The sequence below is a fragment of the Mesoplodon bidens genome, assembly GCF_964165515.1.
Source record: "Mesoplodon bidens genome assembly, chromosome: 2".
Classification (NCBI taxonomy): domain Eukaryota; kingdom Metazoa; phylum Chordata; class Mammalia; order Artiodactyla; family Ziphiidae; genus Mesoplodon; species Mesoplodon bidens.
The window spans coordinates 67,961,005-67,987,476 of NC_138177.1; the positions used below are offsets into that span (position 1 = coordinate 67,961,005).

Genomic DNA, 26,472 nt, shown 5'->3' on the forward strand with positions numbered 1-26,472 from the left:
GCTTAAAGGGGCTCCACAGACGGGCGCGAGTCACGACTGAGAGCGCAGAGCCCAGTGACGGGCGTGGGACGCTGGGGCTGCTGCTGCCACCGCCAAGAAGCCTGTGTGCGAGCGCAGGTCACTGTCCACACCGCCCTTCCGGGAGCCTGTGCAGCCCGCCACTGCCAGGGTCCCGGGATCCAGGGGCGGCTTCCCTGGGAGAACGCACGGCGCGCCTCGGGCTGGTGCAACGTCACGCCGAACTCTGCCACGGCAGGCTCGCCCCGCACTCCGTGCCCCTCCCTCCCGCCCGGCCTGAGTGAGCCAGAGTCCCCGAAGAGGCTGCTCCTTTAACCCTGTCCTGTCTGAGCGAAGAACAGACGCCCTCCGGCGACCTACACGCAGAGGCGGGGCCAAATCCAAAGCTGAGACCCAGGAGCTGTGAGAACAAAGAAGAGAAAGGGAAACCTCTCCCAGCAGCCTCAGAAGCAGTGGATTAAAGCTCCACAATCAACTTGATGTACCCTGCATCTGTGGAATACATGAATAGACAACAAATCATCCCAAATTGAGGAGCCAGGAGTCAGTGCTGTGCCTCTGAGGTGGGAGAGCCAACTTCAGGACACTGGTCCACAAGAGACCTCCCAGCTCCACATAATATCAAACGGCGAAAATCTTCCAGAGATCTCCATCTCAACACCAGCACCCAGCTTCACTCAACGACCAGCAAGCTACAGTGCTGGACACCCTATGCCAAACAACTAGCAAGACAGAAACACAACGCCACCCATTAGCAGAGAGGTGGCCTAAAATCATAAAAAGTCCGCAGACACCCCAAAACACACCACCAGACGTGGACCTGCCCACCAGAAAGACAAGATCCAGCCTCATTCACCAGAACACAGGCACTAGTACCTTCCACCAGGAAGCCTACACAACCCACTAAACCAACCTTAGCCACTGGGGACAGACACCAAAAACAACGGGAACTACGAACCTGCAGCCTGCAAAAAGGAGACCCCAAACACAGTAACATAAGCAAAATGAGAAGACAGAAAAACACACAGCAGGAGAAGGAACAAGATAAAAACCCACCAGACCTAACAAATGAAGACGTAATAGGCAGTCTACCTGAAAAAGAATTCAGAATAATGATGGTAAAGATGATCCAAGATTCTATTTCCCAGATCCAAAATCTTGGAAATAGAATAGACAAAATGCAAGAAACAGTTAACAAGGACCTAGAAGAACTAAAGATGAATCAAGCATCGATTAAAAACACAATACATGAAATAAAAAATACTCTAGATGGGATCAATAGCAGAATAACTGAGGCAGAAGAACGGATAAGTGAGGTGGAAGATAAAATAGTGGAGATAACTGCTGCAGAGCAAAATAAAGAAAAAAGAATGAAAAGAACAGAGGACAGTCTCAGAGACCTCTGGGACAACATTAAACGCACCAACATTCGAATTATAGGGGTTCCAGAAGAAGAAGAGAAAAAGAAAGGGACTGAGAAAATATTTGAAGAGATTATAGTTGAAAACTTCCCTAATATGGGAAAGGAAATAGTTAATCAAGTCCAGGAGGCACAGAGAGTCCCATACAGAATAAATCCAAGGAGAAATACGCCAAGACACATATTAATCAAACTGTCAAAAATTAAACACAAAGAAATCATATTAAAAGCAGCAAGGCAAAAACAACAAATAACACACAAGGGAATCCCCATCAGGATAACAGCTGATCTCTCAGCAGAAACTCTACAAGCCAGAAGGGAGTGGCAGGACATAATTAAAGTGATGAAGGAGAGAAACCTGCAACCAAGATTACTCTACCCAGCAAGGATCTCATTCAGATTTGATGGAGAAATTAAAACGTTTACAGACAAGCAAAAGCTGAGAGAGTTCAGCACCACCAAACCAGCTTTACAACAAATGCTAAAGGAACTTCTCTAGGCAAGAAACACAACAGAAGGAAAAGACCTACAATAACGAACCCAAAACAATTAAGAAAATGGGAATAGGAACATACATATCGATAATTACCTTAAATGTAAATGGACTAAATGCTCCCACCAAAAGACACAGATTGGCTGAATGGATACAAAAACAAGACCCATATATATGCTGTCTACAAGAGACCCACTTCAGACCTAGAGACACATACAGACTGAAAGTAAGGGGATGGAAAAAGATATTGCATGCAAATGGAAACCAAAAGAAAGCTGGAGTAGCAATTCTCATATCAGACAAAATAGACTTTAAAATAAAGACTACTAGAAGAGACAAAGAAGGACACTACATAATGATCAAGGGATCGATCCAAGAAGAAGATATAACAATTGTAAATATTTATGCACCAAACATAGGAGCACCTCAATACATAAGGCAAATACTAACAGCCATAAAAGGAGAAATCGACAGTAACACAATCATAGTAGGGGACTTTAACACCCCACTTTCACCAATGGACAGATCTTCCAAAATGAAAATAAATAAAGAAACACAAGCTTTAAATGATACATTAAACAAGATGGACTTAATTGATATTTATAGGACATTCCATCCAAAAACAACAGAATACACATTTTTCTCAAGTGCTCATGGAACATTCTCCAGGATAGATCATATCTTGGGTCACAAATCAAGCCTTAGTAAATTTAAGAAAATTGAAATTGTATCAAGTGTCTTTTCTGACCACAATGCTATGAGACTAGATATCAATTACAGGAAAAGAGCTGTAAAAAATACAAACACATGGAGGCTAAACAATACACTACTTAATAACGAAGTGATCACTGAAGAAATCAAAGAGGAAATTAAAAAATACCTAGAAACAAATGACAATGGAGACACGACGACCCAAAACCTATGGGATGCAGCAAAAGCAGTTCTAAGAGGGAAGTTTATAGCAATACAATCCCACCTTAAGAAACAGGAAACATCTCGAATAAACAACCTAACCTTGCACCTAAAGCAATTAGAGAAAGAAGAACAAAAACACCCCAAAGTTAGCAGAAGGAAAGAAATCATAAAAATCAGATCAGAAATAAATGAAAAAGAAATGAAGGAAACGATAGCAAAGATCAATAAAACTAAAAGCTGGTTCTTTGAGAAGATAAACAAAATTGATCAACCATTAGCCAGACTCATCAAGAAAAGAAGGGAGAAGACTCAAATCAATAGAATTAGAAATGAAAAAGGAGAAGTAACAACTGACACTGCAGAAATACAAAAGATCATGAGAGATTACTACAAGCAACTCTATGCCCATAAAATGGACAACCTGGAAGAGATGGACAAATTCTTAGAAATGCACAACCTGCCAAGACTGACTCAGGAAGAAATAGAAAATATGAATAGACCAATCACAAGCACTGAAATTGAAACTGTGATTAAAAATCTTCCATCAAACAAAAGCCCAGGACCAGATGGCTTCACAGGCGAATTCTATCAAACATTTAGAGAAGAGCTAACACCCATCCTTCTCAAACTCTTCCAAACAATATCAGAGGAAGGAACACTCCCAAACTCATTCTACGAGGCCACCATCACCTTGATACCAAAACCAGGCAAGGATGTCACAAAGAAAGAAAACTACAGGCCAATATCACTGATGAACATAGATGCAAAAATCCTCAACAAAATACTAGCAAACAGAATCCAACAGCACATTAAAAGGATCATACACCATGATCAAGTGGGGTTTATTCCAGGAATGCAAGGATTCTTCAATATACGCAAATCAATCAATGTGATACACCATATTAACAAGTTGAAGGAGAAAAACCATATGATCATCTCAATAGATGCAGAGAAAGCTTTCGACAAAATTCAACACCCATTTATGATAAAAACCCTGCAGAAAGTAGGCATAGAGGGAACTTTCCTCAACATCATAAAGGCCATATATGACAAACCCACAGCCAACATTTTCCTCAATGGTGAAAAACTGAAACCATTTCCACTAAGATCAGGAACAAGACAAGGCTGCCCACTCTCACCACTCTTATTCAACATAGTTTTGGAAGTTTTAGCCACAGCAATCAGAGAAGAAAAGGAAATAAAAGGAATCCAAATTGGGAAAGAAGAAGTAAAGCTGTCACTGTTTGCAGATGACATGATACTATACATAGAGAATCCTAAAGATGCTACCGAAAAACTACTAGAACTAATCAATGAATTTGGTAAAGTAGCAGGATACAAAATTAATGTACAGAAATCTCTGGCATTCCTGTACACTAATGATGAAAAATCTGAAAATGAAATCAAGAAAACACTCCCATTTACCATTGCAACAAAAAGAATAAAATATCTAGGAATAAACCTACCTAAGGAGACAAAAGACCTGTATGCAGAAAATTATAAGACACTGATGAAAGAAATTAAAGATGATACAAATAGATGGAGAGATATACCATGCTCCTGGATTGGAAGAATCAATATTGTGAAAATGACTCTACTACCCAAAGCAATCTACAGATTCAATGCAATCCCTATCAAACAACCACTGGCATTTTTCACAGAACTAGAACAAAAAATTTCAAAATTTGTTTGGAAAAACAAAAGACCCCGAATAGCCAAAGCAATCTTGAGAACGAAAAATGGAGCTGGAGGAATCAGGCTCCCTGACTTCAGACTATACTACAAAGCTACAGTAATCAAGACAGTGTGGTACTGGCATAAAAACAGAAAGATAGATCAGTGGATCAGGATAGAAAGCCCAGAGATAAACCCACGCACATATGGCCAACTTATCTTTGATAAAGGAGGCAGGAATGTACAGTGGAGAAAGGACAGCCTCTTCAATAAGTGGTGCTGGGAAAACTGGACAGCGACATGTAAAAGTTTGAGATTAGATCATTCCCTAACACCATACACAAAAATAAGCTCAAAATGGATTAAAGACTTAAATGTAAGGCCAGAAACTATCAAACTCTTAGAGGAAAACATAGGTAGAACACTCTATGACATAAATCACAGCAAGATCCTTTTGGACCCACCTCCTAGAGAAATGGAAATAAAAACAAAGATAAACAAATGGGACCTAATGAAACTTCAAAGCTTTTGCACAGCAAAGGAAACCATAAACAAGACCAAAAGACAACCCTCAGAATGGGAGAAAATATTTGCAAATGAAGCAACTGACAAAGGATTAATCTCCAAAATTTATAAACAGCTCATGCAGCTCAATAGCAAAAAAACAAACAACCCAATCCAAAAATGGGCAGAAGACTTAAATAGGCATTTCTCCAAAGAAGATATACAGACTGCCAACAAACACATGAAAGAATGCTCAACATCATTAATCATTAGAGAAATGCAAATCAAAACTACAATGAGATATCATCTCACACCAGTCAGAATGGCCATCATCAAGAAATCTAGAAACAATAAATGCTGGAGAGGCTGTGGAAAAAAGGGAACCCTCTTGCACTGCTGGTGGGAATGTGAATTGGTACAGCCACTATGGAGAACAGTATGGAGGTTCCTTAAAAAACTAAAAATAGAACTACCATATGACCCAGCAATCCCACTACTAGGCATATACCCTGAGAAAACCATAATTCCAAAAGAGACATGTACCAAAATGTTCATTGCAGCTCTATTCACAATAGCCCGGAGCTGGAAACAACCTAAGTGTCCATCATCGGATGAATGGATAAAGAAGATGTGGCACATATATACAATGGAATATTACTCAGCCATAAAAAGAAACGAAACTGAGCTATTTGTAATGAGGTGGATGGACCTAGAGTCTGTCATACAGAGTGAAGTAAGTCAGAAAGAGAAAGACAAATACCGTATGCTAACACATATATACGGAATTTAAAAAAAAAAAAAAAAAGTCATGAAGGACCTAGGGGCAAAACGGGAATAAAGACACAGACCTACTTGAGAATGGACTTGAGGATATGGGGAGGGGGAAGGGTAAGCTGTGACAAAGTGAAAGAGCGGCATGGACATATATACACTACCAAACGTAAGGTAGATAGCTAGTGGGAAGCAGCCGCATAGCACAGGGAGATCAGCTCGGTGCTTTGTGACCGCCTGGAGGGGTGGGATAGGGAGGGTGGGAGGGAGACGCAAAAGGGAGGGGATATGGAAACATATGTATATGTATAACTGATTAAATTTGTTATAAAGCCAAAAATTTAAAAATAAATAAATAAATAAATAAAAACTTTAATCAAAAAAAAAAGAAGAGGGGAGACAACTTCTTTTCCATTTCTGTATTATACCTTGGTTACTGTCATGTGTCATACACTTCCCTTGGAATGTCCTTCTCTCCTTCTCTCCTTATAAATCTTTAATTCTACTCTCCTCTGTGAAGTCTTTCCTTATAATAACTCTCTCCATTTATCTCCCTCTTCTCAGTACAACACTCACAACATACACCACATTACTTGGTGCTCACTATGACATTTCCTTGCACTAGTTACTGTTTCATGCTGTTCTCCTTTAGAGTGAACATGATAGCCTATGTGACCTGAACACAGCCTACCCTTTCAGCCCAATTGTTTACCCTTCCCCACCATACATTCTATGCTCATTAACATTCAATCATTCATTCATTTAGTCACTCAACCATCATCCAACAAATATTTATCAAGTAGCTACAACACATCAAGCTCAATCTAAAAGCAAGGTAAGCTCTAGCCATCTGTGACTGCTTCTTACTGTGGGTAAAAGCCATCTTCTTTCACCTCTCTAAGCATTTGTTCAGAATATTGCCTCTGCCTGGAATGCCCTTCCCTCTCTGTCACTGTGACAAAAACCTTCTCTGCAATTCACTGCAACATGTGTCTACCATGTACTACATACACTATGCTAGATGCTGAGAATATATTAAAAAAGGAATAAGGCAGAACTTCTATTCTCAAAAAAAAAAAAGGAGGGAATTCCGTGGCAGTCCAGTGGTTAGGACTCAGCACTTTCACTGCCGGGGCCCAGGTTCGATCCCTCGTTGGGGAACTAAGATCCCACAAGCTGCTCAGTGAGGCAAAAAAAAAAAAAAAAAAAGAATGGTCCATGGGAAACTGTGGAATCTCAATAAAATAAGAACCACTAAGAATTTAAAAAAAAAAAGGAAAAAGGAGTCTATAGTGATGAAGACAGATATACCAACAAATAATTAGCAAAATATGATACATTCTATTATATGTATACAGAATAATTTGGGAACACCAAGAAATACTTAGCTCAGCCTAGGGGTGAGCTGAACTTGCTCAATGTCACTTTTGAAATCTGTAATAACAATTCCCTTGCTTTTCTTTATAGCTATACCATTTATGCACATGCATTCATAATGTACAGTTTTCCTGATTTGAACTTTCTATAAATGTAATCATATTGTACATATTTTTCTGCAATTTGCTTTTCCCACACAGTATGGTACTTTCTACAAGGTCTGATAAATAGCATTTTAATACCATAATTTAAAACCAAATTTCATTATGACTTCTTTGATCTATGGGTTATTTAGAACTGTGCCTTTTAATTTTAGTAGTATAGGAGTTCTTAGTTTCATCTTTTTGTTATTGATTTCTAGCTTAATTGCATTAACAGTGAATGTAGTCCATATGATAGTTTTTGAAACTTGCTGATATTTCCTTTATGACCTAGTACAGATTAATTTTTAACACTTTCATATATGGTTGGAAAACTATGTGCTGATAGATGCTGTATATATACATACAGCCACTAGATCAAATTTAATAATGACAATAATCAACTCTTCTGTATCCTTGCAGATTTTCTTGTCTATGTGGTCTATCAATTACTGAGAGAGGTATGTTAAAATTTCCCACTATGGCAGCAGAATGTCAATTTTCTCCTGTAGGTCCATCAGTTATTGTTTCCAAGCTATATTATTAGGAACATATTAATTTAGAATTATTATATCTTCCTGATAAACTATACTTTTAAATCAGCATGTAGTGACTAGGTCTAATAATACTTTTCTTCTTAAAGTATATGTATCTGATATTAATAGAGTAACTCCAGCTTTCTTTTAGCTACTGTTTGCTTTTCCATCCTTTGATCTTCTACTTTTCTGTAGCTTTATGCTTTTAGGTGTTTCTCTTATAAACAGCATGAAGTTGAATTTTGCTTTTCTCCCGCATCCAGTCTGACAATCTTTGCCTTCTAAATGCACAGTTCAGTACATTTCCATTTATTGTGATTACAGATAATATTCTAGATTCATTTCTACTACAATATTTTGTGCTTTCATAATCTAGCTGTTTCTTTATTTCTCTCTTCATGCCATCTTTTTGACTGAATCCGTCCACCTCATTCCACAATACTACTTCTAATAGATTTTGAAATGATATATTCTAATTATATTTTGTTAGATGTTACCCCTCAAAACTTTAAAATGCCAATAAATTTAACAAGTCTAAACACAGTCATTATCTTTACTTACTTCCCAAACAATAGAAACTTTGAGTGCTTTAAGTTCAGTCACACCCCTCACAATTTATCAGATGTTATTGTCCAGAAATTATAGTAGTCCCCCTTTACCTGTGGTATCACTTTCCACGGTTTCATTTACCTGCAGTCAACCACATACTAAAAATATTAAATGAAAAATTCCAGAAATAAACAATTCATAAATTTTAAATTGTGCACTATTCTGAGTAGCATGATGAACTCTCGCACTGTCCTGCTCAGTCCCACCCTCTCAAGACGTCAATCATCCCTTTGTTTAGTGTATCCCACTGGTTTAGTCACTTAGCAGCCATCTCAGTTACTAGGTTGACTGTTGCAGTATCAGTATTGCAGTGTTTGTGTTCAAGTAACCCTTATTTTACTTAATAATGGCCCCAAAGTGCAAGAGTAGTGATGCTGGCAATCTGTATATGCCAAAGAGAAGCTGTAAAGTGCTTCCTTTAAGTGAAAAGGTAAAGTTCTCTACTTAATATGGAAAGGAAAAAAATCATATGCTGAGGTTGCTAAGATCTACGGTAAGAACAAATCTTCTATCCATGAAATTGTGAAGAAGGAAAAAGAAATTCATACTAGTTTTGTCATCACATCTCAAGCTGCAGAAGTTACGGCCACAGTGTATAAGTGCTTAGTTAAGATGGAAAAGACATTAAATTTATACCATAAGCTATTTTGAGAGAGAAAGAGGTCACATTCACATGACTTTTATTACAGTATATTGTTATAATTGTTTTTTTATTACTAGTTACTGTTGTTAACCTCTTACTGTGACTAATCTATAAATTAAACTTTATCATGGGTATGTATGTATAGAAAAAACATAGTATATATAGGGTTTGATACCATCCATGATTCCAAGGCATCCATGTGGTCTTGGAATATATCCCCCAAGGGTAAGGGGGGAATACTATACTTCCATCTTCATTTGCTTTAACCTTACAAACTAGACATTGTTAATGTTTTATACCATCAACTTTTTTAAAAGTTTCATTCACATTTATTATTTTTGTTGTTGTTGGCTCTTCATTTCTATATCTCAAAATCTTCTTTGAGGTTATTTTCCTTCTTCCTTAATACCTTGACACTTTTGAAGATTACAAAAATATTTAAATGTCCCCCTCAATCTGGCTTTATCTGATGTTTCTTCATGGTAAAACCCAGGTTATGCCATTTTGGCAAGAATGTCACAGAAGTGATGTGCTCTTCAGTGCATCACATCAGGAGGTCTAAGATGTCAGTATGTCTCATGACTGGTGATGTTACTTTGATTACTAAGTTATTGTAGTGTAACCCCATAGTTATGGTAGTGTCTCTTAATATCTCTCAAGTTTTCCATCTCTATGTCTCTCTGTGTTACATTCTGTATAATTTCTTCAGATCCATCTTCCCATTTACTATTTCTTTCTTCAAATGTGCCTAATTTTTTGTTTTAACCTGTGCATTGTTTTTCTAATGTCAACTTTTTAATTATCACATTTCCAGATTCTTTTTCAAAATGTCGTGATTAATTCTTATAGTCTTTTGTTTTTTCGTCATACTTCAATTCCCTCTTTTATTTAACATATTTATTTTACCTCTAGTATCTGTTAATTCAAATATCTGTAGTCTTTCAGAGTTTTATTCTGTAGTTTATGTCCTCTAACTCTGATTCATGGTGGCCTGTTTCCTGGTGTGTTTAATAATTTGAGGGAGGTGAGAGGATGTGGATTCATGTTCAGTTGGAACCCTACCTTTGGCAATTTTTTAGATGTCTGTTTAAAGTGCCTTTCTCTGAGAAGGATTTACATTTGATTCTGCCAGGAGACCAGCAGTACCACCAACACAGGACTGCTTAAACTAAATTTTTGTCTTGGTTTTTTTGGGGCCCACACAAGTAGTGTAAATTCAGGCTCAAACTGAATGAGTTAGGGCTTGTGGTAAGGAGAAAATTCTTTCTTTATTTCTACTCTACTCAAAGCCAATACCAAGATAGGTACTTACCAACACTCTCCCTATGTGGTATGGCAATCTACTTTTTTCTCTTTTAGCAACCAAGAATGTCATTCTTTGGAAGTTCCAGCTTTATTTGGGTGGGGGTAGGAGGGCTTCAGTTGTGACTTCTCACCTTGTTTGGATCCAGAGTTTTCTTTCCTCTTCCCAGATGCTAGGACAAAAGGATGAGGAAATAACTCTAGGACAAGCACCACTTCCAATGTTAGCTTACCATTATGGATTTATGTTACCTTAATATTCTGGCCTCTGAGAAGTGCTTCATTTTCCTCAGTTCAGCCATGAAATCAAAGAGTTTTGATTTGTTTTTTAATCCAGCATTTTCCGGTATAATAAAACGCAAAGTTTCTCTGTACCTCTAGCCCACCATACTGCCAAAAACAGAAGTCCTTAAGGTTTCTTGAAGAATGGTAGGAAAAAAATTGCTTTATGGTGTAGTAGAAAAGGCAGAGTTTTCAATGATCATTTCTTAAAAAGAGATCTGGGTTAAATTTCAGGTTCTACAACTATAAAATATGACAATTAATCATAGAATCAACCCCAATGACTAGTAAGTAAGAAGAGGTTTTCCTACCAATTCACATTTGTCCTGTTTAGCCATTCCCTGCTGCCTAGAGTTACTATTTTTATAGACCACCCAGAGTAGGCCAGTTCTTTGAATCCTGTGCCAAAAATAGCTAGATGCCTTCTTTACCATCCACACAATATCAATAAGGTCAGAAAAATTAACCCTTTTAAGTCTACTTAGTTTATTTTCTTTTTCTGTGTGATGACTATTCAGTAACCCCAAACTCTCCAAACTAGTCAGTTTTGCTACACATTACTTTGACAAAACTCTTTTACTTTAGATGTAAGATGTATTTACATTTCATCACCAAGTGCCTTCAGGAAATGTTTCTTAAGGCATACTTATATTTGGCAAATGTGTGTTATATATTGTCTCACTTGGACCCATACCAGTAAGGCACAAAAGTTCAATTCTACATTGAACATCTGAAACAACATTAACAACACTACTATGGTAATGTGATCTCTTCTGAAAGAGTTTAGGTTCCTAAATTTAAAATGCTTTCGAAATCTCTGATTAAAATGTCTATTTGTCTGGCCAGACTTTATTTTGTAGTACCTGAGAAAAGCTGAGTTAGAACTCACAATCTATTATTTAAAAGCCTATGCAGTTTCTGCACCAATTAAAACATAATGCTTGCTCTATAGATATTCAAGGCCACGGATGTGGAAGTTGTTCACTAAGTATCTTCCAGGTGGTACTAATAAGGTTCAACTGGGGATTTCCAGCTCCTCTGGCAGATTCCCAGGTCCGAGAAGATCATTGGTTTTGCAGTGAAAAGACTGCAAACAATGAGGTCAATTAAGAAATGCTTCTGAATAATATACATGATGCAACATCTCCATTCCCAACATTTGGTTCAGGGGTAGATTTCAGTCTTTCAAACACTGTTGCTCTCTGAGCTTTGATATTTCACTGTGCCAAATTTTCTCCAGAAGAAATTGTTCCTGCTTTTTATGAGTTTCATAGCCAGTTTCTTTCCTATTTCCTTCTTGGTATCTGGAGATATTCCAACTTGTTAAGACATTCTGATATTTCTTCATTCCTTCTAGCTCTTCTCTTTGTTGCTTTTCTTCAATCTAAGCCTTTTAACATGTTTTCAAAATGTGAACAGTTCCTAATATTCCCACTACTTCTTGGCTTTCTGTTCCTAAAGCCTTCACACAGAGACAGACACAGATTTCCTTAGGTTGTTGCTCAGTATTTTCAAGTATTTAAACTTTCTCCCATTCTTAATTCTCCTTTTTGTACTGTCCATTTAATTTTTTTAAACAAAAACCTTTATTAATAAATTGAGACCATTATCTCCTCCATCCATAATGGATCAATCTACTTGCTCATGGAAATAAGACCCAACCCATGATACACCCATCACCTCAGCATCAGTGAAGATCATTAATTCATTAAAAATTTTTTGTTCCTGTCTTATTTTTCAAATCTCTGTTGACTTATAAGGGCTTTCACAGCAAGACGTCCCCAATACCATCCTCACTTCCTGCAGCATAATTCCATTATCTTTATTCGTTCAGCAAATGCTACCCCATAAAGCCTCTGTGACTACCATCATCAGAGTCACCGATGTTCCTTCAACAATATGCCCCTATTGGGAATTCCCTGACGGTACAGTGGATAAGACTCTGCGTTCCCAATGCAGTGGGTCTGGGTTCGATCCCTGGCCAGGGAACTAGATCCCACATGCATACTGCAACTAAGAGTTCACATGCCACAACGAAGGAGCCCACGTGCCACAACTAAGGAGGCTGCGGCTGCAACTACGGAGCCCGCCTGCTGCAACTAAGGAGCCCACCTGCTGCAACTAAGACCCGGTGCAACCAAATAAATAAATATTTTTAAATATATATATATTAAAAAAAAGAATATGCCCCTACCTTTATACAACATCTACATAATTGTTTTTCATACTACATTTGTTTACATATGTGCTTCTCTTACTAGACTTTTATTCATGTTTGCATTCCTGGTTCCTTGCTCAGTACCTGGCAAACAACAGTCTTCTAAAAATATTTGCTGTATGTCTGACTGAATAAATAATGAGTACCTCATATAGTCTAGATAAGAAACAAGGAACTAAAAGCACACAGCTTTTGAGAAATAGCAAATGAACACACATAACTGTGTATCTCCTCTGGGATGAACATTGTCTTGTCTCTACAGGACAAAATCAAAGAACTAGACAACATGATCTAAGACCTTATACCTGTGACAAAATATGCATAAGAAACAGTAACAGCACGAAGCACAACTTCAACAAGTGGAAGAAAATGTAACAAATTGATAACTGGTGAGAAGCAGTTGAATAAAGCAATATCAAGAATGTCAGTGGGGAGAGACTAAAACACATAAGTTGAAAGACAGAAGGAAGTTCTTTCAGTTTAGGAATGGTGTACATAAACGTACAAAAATAGGAATTAGTAAATATATGCAGAGTATGGCAAGCAGGTTACTTGTCAATAAACACTAGATACATATTTAATACATGCAAGTAGGCTTATAGCAATTCATACCAAAAGAGAAGATTTTTTGGTCAAGATTACAAGTAATCCTTTTAAAAGAGAAATACAACTAGCTAAAGACTTACCAAAAAATAACTTACTACTAATGGGGGGTGGGGGTAGGGGGGAACATATTCATTCATACCACAAATATTTATTGAGAGACCACTATGTGCCAGGCACTGTTCTAAGCACTGTAAAACAAAAAGAGATGAAACAAAAAAAGAGATGAAAATCTCTGCAAGGAAATAAAGAAAATAAATAAGTAAATTATATAGTATACTAGAAGACAAGAGGTACTATGGAGAAAAGTAAAAGAAAAAAGAGAATAGGAAGTGTGGTGGCAGGAGCAGGGGTGGCAATTTAGAGAAGGCAGTCCAGGACAGTCTCATTGAGGTGGCATTTGAGCTAACACTTGAAGGAAGGCCAGGAGGAAGAGCATTCCAGGCAGTAGGAATAATAAATGTGAAGAAACTGAAGCAGGAACATCATTAGTTTGTCTGAGGAAGAGCAAGGAGGCCAGTGTGTCTGCAAAAATGTTAAGATAATATTTTTGATCCAGAAGATAGGTAAATATTAAAAAACGCTTACAATATCCATGTTAGGAAAGGTGTAGAGAAATGGATCTTCCTTTCACTTGCTGGTGGGAGTGTAAACTGGGACAGTCTTTTTGAAAGGCAATTTGGCAGAATCTATTACAATTTCAGATATTCATGCCTTCTAACTCCAGTCTACTTACTCTCTCTCTCTCCACACACACAAATACAGACTCCATGTATGTAAACAATACCGTGTGTGTGTGTGTGTGTGTGTATGGAAATAATTTAAATACCCATTAATAGGAAAATGGTTAAGTTAATTATGGCAGCAGTTCTCAAAGTGTAGAGCCCTGGGGTTCCAGGTAGTCCAAAGAGCATTCAAAAGGAGAAGGAAAAGTAGCAGCCTCTGTAATGATAAAAGAATCTTCAGGGTATAACTACTAATGGTCACTTTTAAAAACTGGTATTTAAATATAAGATAATAATTGAAACCTGTGGCTCTGTTATCCTCAATGGCTGTGGCAAAAGTCACAGAGGAAAGTCAGTGGAAAAAGTCATTATATAAAAGAGACTTTGAAAGGAAGAAATGAGTGTAGCTGGAGAAGTTCTAACAAATGGCCTACACCCATGAAGCCCCATCTGGTACCGAGGGTCCCAGTATAAAACGCTTCATTTTGAGAGCTGTTGATGACTCTATATTCACTCCACAGTAGTCTGATTAACTTTAGTCAAGGAATTTAATTATATTCAAGTTCCTAAGTCAGGACGACAAAGTTTTGATTAGCATGCCTCTTTTCTCCTTTATTAATCAAGAGATAGATCTTCATGAATAAAGAAGTCCCAGTCCTCAAATACAAAAATTAAAATGACAAAATAATTTTAATATGAAAAATATGGGTAAAATGTCAAGAGTAAATAATGAATAAAGTAGTAAAATAACTTTTTAATAATTCAAAGGCTTACTCCAGGTATCTCTTCAGCATATTCTATGTAACTTGTCTAATATAGTGTGAACTTTCAAAAATAAGTCAACTCAGAATTATGCCTTCTTTTCACTGAGTTGCTTTAGTGAACTAATTAAAAAGTAGATAGGTCTCTGGGGCTCCATGATGAGGTATCAAATGGGAATTGGTATCTGGGGAATTGTGCTAACACCAAACAATAACAAAAGTCCAATACGAGATCTATATTTTATTTTTTAGAAACCAACTACATAGGAATAAAATGGGAGTGACCTAGTTTGGCCATCAAACATATGAAAAAGGGGGTTCATTATAGTCTTTTTCTCTAATTTCTCTGTTTGAAAATCTTCATAATAAAGTTTTATTAATAAAAAAGAGATTTTTCAACTTATAACTTTCAGTTCTCAACTAATTTTAATATAGATTTCACTCCTATCCCTAATAAATCTGCTTTCCAAGATTACTACTGACCTGCTAATTACCAAATTCAATGTCTCTGTCTCAGCTTTCTGCCCCTCTCAAGCCCTCAGCATGTGATATCACTGCTCAAGCCCCTCTTGAAACTCTTTTCATCCTTAGCTTCAGAAAACTATTCTCTTCTCATTCTGACCCTAACTCTATTCACTCTAAGTTCCTTTTCCTGAGTCAATCTACTGTTCATGCTGATTCCCTCAGATTCTTACTACTCTTCTTCCTCTATTTTTCTCCTTGGATAATCTCAGCTATTCCACTAACATCTCTGTTTGTCTGTCTATCTACCTAGCTATCATGATAATTCCCAATATCTAGTCACTATCTCAAATTTCCCATACTACTAATAAAAACCATTGTATTCCATCATAAAACTATTCATCTTTCTATGTTGGCTACCTCATATTACAGCATCACCATTCAGTCTTTCAAGATAGAAATTTTGGAATTATGTTTAATTTCTCTCTTTTCTTCCTCATGTTCCACATTGTATTCGTCACTAAATCCCACAAAAGTCTATCTCAGAGATGTACCCTGAGATAGTCTATCCTTTCCATCACCATAGGCTAAGTTCAGGCTCTCATCTATTACCTTAAATACACCAACAGCCTCCTAATGCTGTCTCTGCCAATAGTTTCTCCTCCATCCAATCCATTCTCAATACCACCCTCAGAGTCATCTTCCTAAGATACAAAACTGATTATGTTACCCTCTGCCTAAAAACTCAGGAATGCCTGGTTTATAGTAGCACTGTATATAGCAGCATACAAGGCCCTTCATTATCTGGCCCCCACTTATACTGCTAGCCATATTTCCTCATGCACACTCCCACATATATAAAAATGCACTGAATTTTTCATTTTTTTTCCTGAAAATGTCAGGCCATTTCATAATTGTGCCTTTTATCATGCTGCTCCCTCTGCTTGGCAGCCTTTCCCGTACTTTCCACCTGGCAGACTGTCATCACACTTTAAGATTCAGCTTCCTCTATGGGATGTTCCTTACCATTCTGTCATTCAACAAAAAAATGTTTTGAGCATCTATCAATATGACATGAACCTTCTCCTCAAGGAATCCATATTCTCATTTATATTCTTTTAGTACTTTGTTCATACTGATGATATGACATTCATCACATTATCCTGTAGTCATCCTTTTACATGTCTCTCCTCCAGCTGGATCACGAGATCTTTAAAGGCACGGCCCCTGTCTAACTACTCTTGACTCCCCAACACCTAGGATGCTGATTTTGTTCATGTGTTGAGTGTGCCATGGTTAGTGGGAGTCTGAAAAAGATGATTTCTAAGATCCCTTTGAATTCTAGTATTCTATGACTCCAACACAAAAGCAGCATTTCTTAGTTGTGATTTAGCTGAAAACCTGAACCAAGTTCAGCTAGATGCTTAAAATATTTATACTGATTCACATTCCAAATCTACTAAAGAAGAAACTGAGAATTATTGCTCTACCTATTTATTTTATAGCTAGGGAGGAAGCCACCCAAGTGCCTTATAATCTCTGATACTCAAGTATCATAGTACTGAGGTAGGTAATGTTATTCTTATAAACACATTTTAAAAGTAAGTAACTGAGGCATAGAGAGATTAAGTAACTTGCCTAAGACAACAAAGTTACTAAGTGGAGGAGATAGGATTTGAACTCAGGCAGTCTAATTTCAATGCCCATGATCCTAATCAGCTCATTATTCTGCTTCATCAGTGATCTGTTGAATAACTTAAGGCTTTCTTCATTAAAAAACATGAACTTTCTGCCAGACCTAGGTGAAGAACAAAACAAATCCATTTTCCCCTATCTTATGACTAAAGCTAGAATAATAAATAACAAGAATTTAAATTTTTAGCATTAGTATCCAAAATAAATATCTATACACTTACCTCATGGGTCCATAGTTCAGTATTACAAATGCCAAAACTATCATCACACAGATAGCTCTTCGCTTCGGACTGGGAACTCTAAGCCTCTGGTTCTAAAGAAAAGGATCATATTAAATACAATTGAACTACACATCAATCTCACAAAAAGCAACATCTAAGACAACTCTCCTCTTCACCAGTTATGTGAATACTTAAACAAAAAAACAAAATGCAAATGTGAGGAAATAGTACTTTTCAAAAGACTAGAGCAGAACCTTCCAGAGAGAGAGAAAAGGAGAGTAGCAGGAGAGAAGAAACATAGCAGCCCCGCTGTGGCAGAGGTATCCTCACCCAAAAGGAAAGAATTCAACAATTTTTTATAATTTTATGGATCTTCAAAGAATCCTAAGATACTTCTGTGGTTTGTCTCCCTGTTAAATCATTGTTTTCAGTAACATAATGGAATATTCCCATATGTTCAAGGAAAGATAGAAAGAGCAATATAAGAAGCCCCACTCAGTAGGCAGAGGCATCAATTTGGTTCAGGACAGCACTGCAGTAGGAAATCCTGAAAGCAGCAGATTTCATCAACAGAACTGAGGAGAAGATTAACCTTGCTGGGACCAGCATGGCAACAAAACAGAAAACATAATAGTGGTCATGTAGACCAAGAAGACATTAACAATTTTTTATTTTGTATTGCTTTCTTTTTTAAAAGGGAAGACCTAGTGGGCCTATTTAGGAGCCTCAATGTGATTCATTTAGTCAAAAAAAAAACCCAAGAGAGTGCTATGGTAATAAGTGAGGAGAAACCCAGGAAAAGAAAACAACTTCTGTATACAGCTTGTGAGGTACAATTCAAAACCTCCTCTTTCCAATACTTTATCCTTACTACAAATGTTTTGAGGTTTATTGTGCATGCCTTTTCCTAGTACTATTATTTTACGCAATTTAATTTAAAATGTAAAATTTCCAATTGATTTATCAGAAAAAAAGAACACTTTAACCCATTATCCTGGCTCTATCACCACCATCACTCACCTCTGATACAACTTCATCCAGCTGCCGCTTCAGGGATCCGTTCTCTTTCTTCAGCTTCTCATTCTCCAGAAGGGCAGCCTTTAACCTTGCCTCTAACCCTAGCATGTATTCTTTCTTCTTCTTGCGGGACTGACAAGCTGACTCTCGATTTTTTATCATACGTTGCTGTCTCCTTAGCACAGCAATCTAGGAAAAGTTACAGTGAATCAAAATATTTGGATTTTAGGATCAGATCAGTTAAGAATATACTGATTTTTACAATTATCTTTTAAACAAATTGTTCAAAACACAGGTTACTGGTTGTTTTAAAAAATATTACTCAAACTAAGTAAATTGAAATCAAGTGATTAAATAAGGCCTTCTAAAACCTGTTAAATGTTTTCTTCTGGTGTTTTCTAAGGCTTATTTATTGATCTCCCAATTTTCCCTTTAGAAACACTACGTATATATGTATGTATATATACATACACCTTTAATCTATATCGCAGGCCCTGAATTAATTGACTATTTTTCAGAACCATATATCCAATTACCTATAAGGCCACTTCTACTTGTAGAGTTACCATCACTTGAAATTCACTATGTGCAAACTGAACTCATTATCTCCCTCTACTTTTTTTAAATCTATTCATTTTATATCAGTGGTAAGTATCTCTCAGGATATAATGGAAGATGTGACCAGTAACCTATTTTTCTTTCATTGTCTAAATTTACTCCTTCTCTCAACCTCCCACTTACTCAATATGTACTGAGGATATACTAATGACCAAGTTTCTTCCAGTGAAAGTGACTCTCAGTCATTCCTTTCTATTTCCACTGCCATTCTCCTAATGCAGGCACTCATTAATTCATCTCTAGACTACTACAATAGCCTCCTAACTACTTTAATTGGCTTCAGGCTCCTTCTGTCTACCATTTCTAAGATAACTTCCTTCCCCTAAAAACATTTTAATCTTGCTATTCCATTGCAAAAGCAAGCCAGTCATGCATTCTAGCTACCCACCTTTGCTTTCAAGATCTTCCATAATGTGACCACCCCCTACTTCTCTAACTCCACAACTATTCACACCACACCCTCCAATCTTAACATTTAAGGAAGGCTACTCCATGATCTTCATACACACCTAATTCATTCCTTTATTCATACTGTTTGTTCCAATTTGGAATGCTGTCTCCTCTACTAAGCTAATATTAAGGACCGTCCAAACTCTAACTATGATAAACCACTGGGAGTCTTTATATTGTCTGAATTTCTTATGCCCATATAATTTGGAAGATACACCTGAACACTCTATGGTCTCAACTGTCTCAAAAATGTTGACTCTCTCTCTCTCCCCCTAGATTTTACACCCTGGAAACCAAAACTATGTAGTATGACCCACAATAGCTACCATAATCAAAACTTACTGAGTAAAATTATTTTTGTCATATTTTCTGAACTAAGGTGTGGAACCTATTTGTTTTAATTTTAGTCTAATTTATTTGGGAGAGATGGTGAGGTAGCAAAAGTCCATAAAAAGCACCAAATAGTATTAAATTTATTATTGTAAGAATACAGATGACTGAATTACTGAGTTCTCTGTTTTGTAAAGGACTTTAAAAAAATAGACATTTTACTCTGGGCGTTTAATAACGCTTACTCAGATTGGTAAATAAAATTAAATAATTTAATACTGATTTCTTTTGAAATAACAACAATTCCCACCCCATACTACATTTGCTAGAAACAGAGGTATACCAAAGCCAACCAAGCAATCAGAATCCACAAGGAAAAGAAACATTATATGAGATGTCAAGAAGAGTATTTTTCCTTTTTTTTTTCTTTTTTAACTGAAACTTCACAAGAATGCTGACTTTATAACCATCTACCAAATTTATAAAGTTTCCCTGTGGAATAACTATCCCACTCTTCAATAATGCTAAACACACACACACACACACGTGCGTGCACACGCACACACATACACACACACACACACACAGAGGTGGCAAAGCCACGATGGATTGATTATTCATCAATTTCAAACTATTCTCTGGATAATGCCACTTTGTTCAAACTACTGTTACTCTCAGTGATCTTCATTGTTACTTAGAATGCCAGTGTCCATAATTAATACTTAATACCAGAGTGCTTAAGTACACAGAACACTGAACACACACATAAAAGAGAAGGTTCCCAGATGGAAGAGTTTATACTAAAAGTTAGATAAAAGGTAACCTTACTTTAAAGGCTAATTAACGTATGGAATTTGGGAAGGCTTACAGATGGCACACCATTTAATAAATTTCAAACAAGGATTAGGGATTTCTGTAAACAATAAAAGCACCTGCATATTATACAGCATAAAGTTTCAAAGGCTGTCAATGCACATGCCTCATACTAAAAAAAATGAAAACCACCTGTGGCCAAATATTCATTTCTTCCCACAGAAAAAGATACAATAGCTCTGAAAATGTGGTAAATACTCAATATTACCAATAAATACAAAGGATAAATACAGTAAAAATATATAGAATCCACAGGAATCACCAGAGTTCCAACTTTACATTTCAGCAAGCTATCTTCAGCTATCTAAATAATATTTAAATTATTCTGTATATTCTAGGCAAAAAAACATAATTTTCAGATTAAACACACACATACTGTTTGGTTTTTTGATGGGGAATGACATTTTATAAGAAAAAAGGATTACACTATAATAACTGTTTTGTAAACTGATTTTTTAACAGTGTATCATGATCATCTTTGACATGCCATGAGAATGGCAACACAGTATTTCAATTATCTTGCTGTTCCATAATACATTTAATTAATCTCCTCTTGTTGAAATTTTTACAGCTTTCAAGATTCTTTAAAATAAGCCTTATCATTTGATACTGTTAGAGAGTAGAAGAGCCAAGGTTAGAACTTAGGACAGTTGATTCCAAGCCCAGTGCTTGTGACACAACAGCTCCACACTGCTTTTAAATACCAAACAGGAAGTCTTGCATCACAGTATGGAACTCTAAACTCAGTGAGCTGTATGATCACTTTAATTATGTACCTGTTTGAAACTGAAGGCTTATGGAACTGCTTGAATAGAAGCTTACTCTCCTCTATAAGCAGTCTGCAAACATAAAATCAATACTCTGGCCCATTAATCAACTGACACATCTCCCTTATGGGCATATGAGAAGATTCAACATGACTAAAATGAGTGAACAGCTAGCCAGTCACTGCTTCTGGTCATCCTGCCTTCAGACAACTCTTCCACCAAGCATTGTGCCTTGGAAAAAGAAAAAATAAAAAACTCCACGGCAGCAAAATATTCTCCCTTTAGTGACACTGCACTATAAAATATAGTGTTTCACTATCAAACAAACATTTATTTGACTGTAAGAAAGAATCTCGTAAAAGGAGAACTTTCACAAATGGACAAGTACTTTTTGAAGGCTGGATCAATTTAAGAGTCAAATTTCTAAGTCTCTTTCCATTATGTTTTTAAATTTTAAGTTACTGACTGATAAACACTATAAGATACTATGTTCTTCTTACAAATAAAATAAGGCTATTTAGACCCTTGATTCTGTGATGCTGCTAAGAAATAAGCTTCAAAGTCCTGAATGGCTATAAATTAAAGATATTAAAATAAAATATTTTACTGCTAAGAAATACATTCTAACATCACACACAAGCTCAAGAGAGATCAAGTACTGATAACATACAGGTGAATCAATCACTGGCTTACTGCACATCTGTCAGTTCTAACTCTCATTTTGCTGAATCTTTCCCTCTAAACTGACGTATGAAGCAGAAACTGTCACTGATTAACCTCTTCATCATATCAAACAAAAATTTTTTCAATTAAATAAAAAAAAGAAATAAACTTTATTTGAAATCGATTTAAAAGGCAAAGGAGTAAATTTTCTTAAATACTTCTTTTAATTTACATAATTATTATATTATTGTATATCATAGTAAATATACTTATTATAAATACATCCTAAAAAAGATGTACAGCAAAAATCAATGGCAAATTTAATTTATGGCAACCTTATTTTAAATATTCAAATAAATTAAATATTTTAATTGGATTTCTCTTAAGAATCTTAAGTACACTCCTTTTTTTCTCATAAAATTATTTAAAACAGAAAAACAAAATTTTTACTTATACTACATCTACTTTTCTCAAATCTTATGACAGAAAGCCAAAATTTTATTTTACTCTCTATTAAGTTGTGTGTGTGTGTGGTATAACTAGTTCCTACTCATTAAAAGTTAAATAAAGACTCTTCATTACTGGTAACAGGAGCCATTAAATTGGCAGAGTCAAGTAGATAATTTTCACCCCAAAGTTTTCCTTTCTCTCTCTCTCTTTTTTATTTCTGAATGAAGAATGCCTTGTGACACGTAGTATGGTTTCCAGAGTGAGAAAGGATAACAGACAAAATCCCTACTAGATTGTAGGTCCAAGCTGCCCTATCCAATCCCATCTTCTGAGTGAAAAGAAAGAACAACTGGTAAGAGAGGCAAAGACAAGAGTATCCACCAGATGCCCTCAGGAAAGCCACACTGTGGGCAGAGCCTCCTGAAGAATGCAGGAATCTTAGTCCTGTGCACAGGATCTTCAAAGATCTTCAAAGCAGTTTCCTGTGCCTTCAGTTAATGACTCCTCTGCTTCATATGTCCCTAGAAATACTTGGTGTAGCTATATAAGAGTAACAGTAATTTAGTCATTAAGTGACAACACTGGGTGCTTCCCTGGAGGTGCAGTGGTTGAGAATACGCCTGCCAATGCAGGGGACACGGGTTCAAGCCCTGGTCCGGGAAGATCCCACATGCCACGGAGCAACTAAGCCCGTGCGCCACATCTACTGAGCCTGCACTCTAGAGCCTCTGAGCCACAACTACTGAGCCCACGAGCCACTACTACTGAAGCCTGATTGCCTACAGCCCATGCTCCACAACAAGAGAAGCCACTGCAATGAGACGCCTGTGCACTGCAATGAAGAGTAGCCCCCGCTCACCGCACTAGAGAAAGCCCATGCACAGCAACGAAGACCCAACACAGCCAAAAATAAATAAAACAAAATAAATAATTTTTTTAAATGACAACACTGGAAGTCGGGAGGGTTTTTTTATGATTTTTTTTTGATGAGGACCATTTTTTTTAAACATCTTTATTGGAGTATAATTGCTTTACAATGTTGTGTTACTTTTTGCTGTATAACAAATTGAATCAGCTATATATATACATATATCCCCATATCCCCTCCCTCTTGCATCTCCCTCCCATCCTTCCTATCCCACCCCTCTAGGTGGTCACAAAGCACTGAGCTAATCTCCCTGTGCTATGTGGCTAATTCCCACTAGCTATCTATTTTACATTTGGTAGTGTATATATGTCAATGCTCCTCTCTCACTTCGGATGTGGACCTTTTTTTAAAAAATATTTATTTATTTATTTATTTGGCTGCACCGGGTCTTAGTTGTGGCATATGGGACCTTTACTTGCGGCATGTGGAATCTAGTTTCCTAACCAGGGATTGAACCTGGGCCCCCCGCATTGGGAGCGCAGATTCTTAACTGTTGGACCACCAGGGAAGTCCCAGAAGTCAGAAGTTCTTAATTCTTGTCCCAGCACTGCAATAAATTAATTGGAAGATCTTAGAAAAATCATTTCTTCTCCCAGAGTCTCTTTAAACATTAATAAAAAGAGGGAGTTAATAAGAGCTTATCTCTTGTTTCATTAGACTGTGTATGTCAAGAGAAATGTAAAATACGTTTCTTACTGTGGATTGTGGACAAAAAGTTTAAAGCCACCGCTTTAATCCTCTAAAGGTCTCATCCAATCCAGAAACAAAATGGTTCTAGCACTGATGTTAAACATGTGTGCTTAATTACCATGTAGCACAATAATGACTACTGTATCATAAAATATGGATGATATTAACTTTGCTGTTTTATTTGATACCAGATTGTTCAAATAAGGTCAATCTTTATACTTTGTCTCTCAAGACGTAAAACCATCTGCTTGAATGTTTTTTTTTTAATTAAGGGAATACATTTGCAGAGGGAGAGAAAAGGGAGCAGCAAGTTTCAAGACGTAGGTAATTTGAAGCTTGCACTGCATCAGGGCTGCCTTGAAAGTAAAGCCCCATTAACGCAGCACAGAGTAATGACAACAGCACTGGACTCAGAGAAGGCCTAAGCTTGAATCCTAACTTCATTATCGCAGGTCATATGATTGAGGTGAGGATCAAATGAGTAATGGACATGAAGGGTCTCTGTAAACTATAATGTACCATACACATAAGTGTCAGTAAAAAGAAACATCCTGCAGCTATGAATAAACTGGGTGAGGAGGCAAAAGTTCTTAATTCCAACAACAATGTGCCTTACAGCTGCTCCGATAAACAGCGCAACTAAAGTAATATTGAAAATATCTGTCCTCATTCCATCTCTTATTTTTACACATTTCAAATTTTAAATATCAGGCTAAAACAAAAACAAAAACAGACAAAATCTGGAAATCTCATTTAATTCCTACAAGAGCAGGAAAACAGCGCCTAAGAATAAAAATCTAATCTCCTCCCAAGATCACTCAGACTGCTCCTTATTCTGTATTTATCAGGACTTTCATTCACCTCAAAAGGCCAACAGGAGGTTTTATACACTTAGAAAGTGTCTGGCACATACCACTTTATCAATATTAGCCATCTAAGTAATATGGATTGGCTGAAATATTTAACCAATTGATTCATTCAATGGTAAAATGGGAATAAAGCCTACTTTACAAGGATTCTGTGAGAATCAAATGGGACTATGCAAAAATAAATGTGAAGTACTTATCGAAACTATATTAGAGGGGCTTCCCTGGTGCCGCAGTGGTTAAGAATCCGCCTGCCAATGCAGGGGACACAGGTTCGAGCCCTGGTCCGGGAAAATCCCACATGCCGCAGAACAACTAAGCCCGTGCGCCACAACTACTGAGCCTGCGCTCTAGAGCCCGTGCTCCACAACAAGAGAAACCACTGCAACGAGAAGCCCGCGCACCACAACAAAGAGTAGCCCCCACTCGCCACAACTAGAGAAAGCCCACGCTCAGCAACAAAGACCCAACGCAGCCAAATTAATTAATTAATTAAAAAAAACTATATTAGAAAAGAGATGAATTTCTCAAAGGTGTCAAAAAGACAAAGGCTGGGGCTTCCCTGGTGGCGCAGTGGTTGAGAGTCCGCCTGCCGATGCAGGGGACATGGGTTCGTGCCCTGGCCCGGCACATGCCACGGAGCGGCTGGGCCCGTGAGCCATGGCCGCTGAGCCTGCACGTCCGGAGCCTGTGCTCCGCAACGGGAGAGGCCACACAGTGAGAGGCCCGCGTACCGCAAAAAAAAAAAAAAAAAAGACAAAGGCTGTGGAAATGTTCCAGATTAAAAGAAGCTAAAGAGACATGACATCTATATGTAATATCTGACCCTAAACTGGATCCTGTATTGGAGAGAAAAAAACTGAACTGAGAAAACTGTAACACTGACACTTGAATAAAGTATTTTACAAACATAAATGTATGGGTCTGTACTGCAGATATGTAAGAGAATATCCCTATCCTGAGGAAATACACGCTGAAATACCTAGGGGTAAAGGACTATGAGGTATGTAAGTTCCTTTAAAATAGTTCAGGAAAAAATCTGAGTATGTATGTATTGATAGATGGATAGACAGGCAGATAGATAACATGAACTAATAAAGCAAATGTGGTAAAATGTTAACAATAGGTGAATCCAGGTAAAGGCACATGGGTGTTCTCTTTTGTTTTTGCAACATTTTAAAATTTGAAATTATTACCATATACAAAGTCTAATACACATGTACACACACACACACACACATGGCTGCAGTGCACACATAACACTAAGGAGTTACAGGAAACGAAAAAAGAAACTTTCCTTTAGAACTCATAGTCAAGGGGGGGTAAGAGCCACAGAAAATTTTAACCATAACAGGTTTATTCCTTGAGTACCATTTGTTAACCACCTTTAACCAGTCAAAAGTCCTCTTCTGTTAACAATTAATATTCTTTCACATATTTGTAAAGCAGTA

The 26,472-nt window shown here is 37.1% G+C and overlaps 1 protein-coding gene across 4 annotated transcripts in view; it reads right to left on the reverse strand.

The window, feature by feature from the left end:
* Positions 1-26,472, reverse strand: part of ATF6 (activating transcription factor 6) — a 235,460-nt gene that overhangs the window by 167,471 nt on the left and 41,517 nt on the right. For 2 of the 4 annotated variants that reach the window (XM_081256538.1, XM_081256536.1), the window contains exons 8-10: positions 18,390-18,575; positions 17,370-17,461; positions 10,537-10,575 (exon numbers count right to left, since the gene is read on the reverse strand). In XM_081256538.1, the coding sequence (XP_081112664.1) occupies positions 10,537-10,575; positions 17,370-17,461; positions 18,390-18,575 (317 nt within the window). The remainder of the gene's footprint in view (positions 1-10,536; positions 10,576-17,369; positions 17,462-18,389; positions 18,576-26,472) is intronic. The other 2 variants (XM_081256539.1, XM_081256537.1) reach the window with 1 other exon arrangement.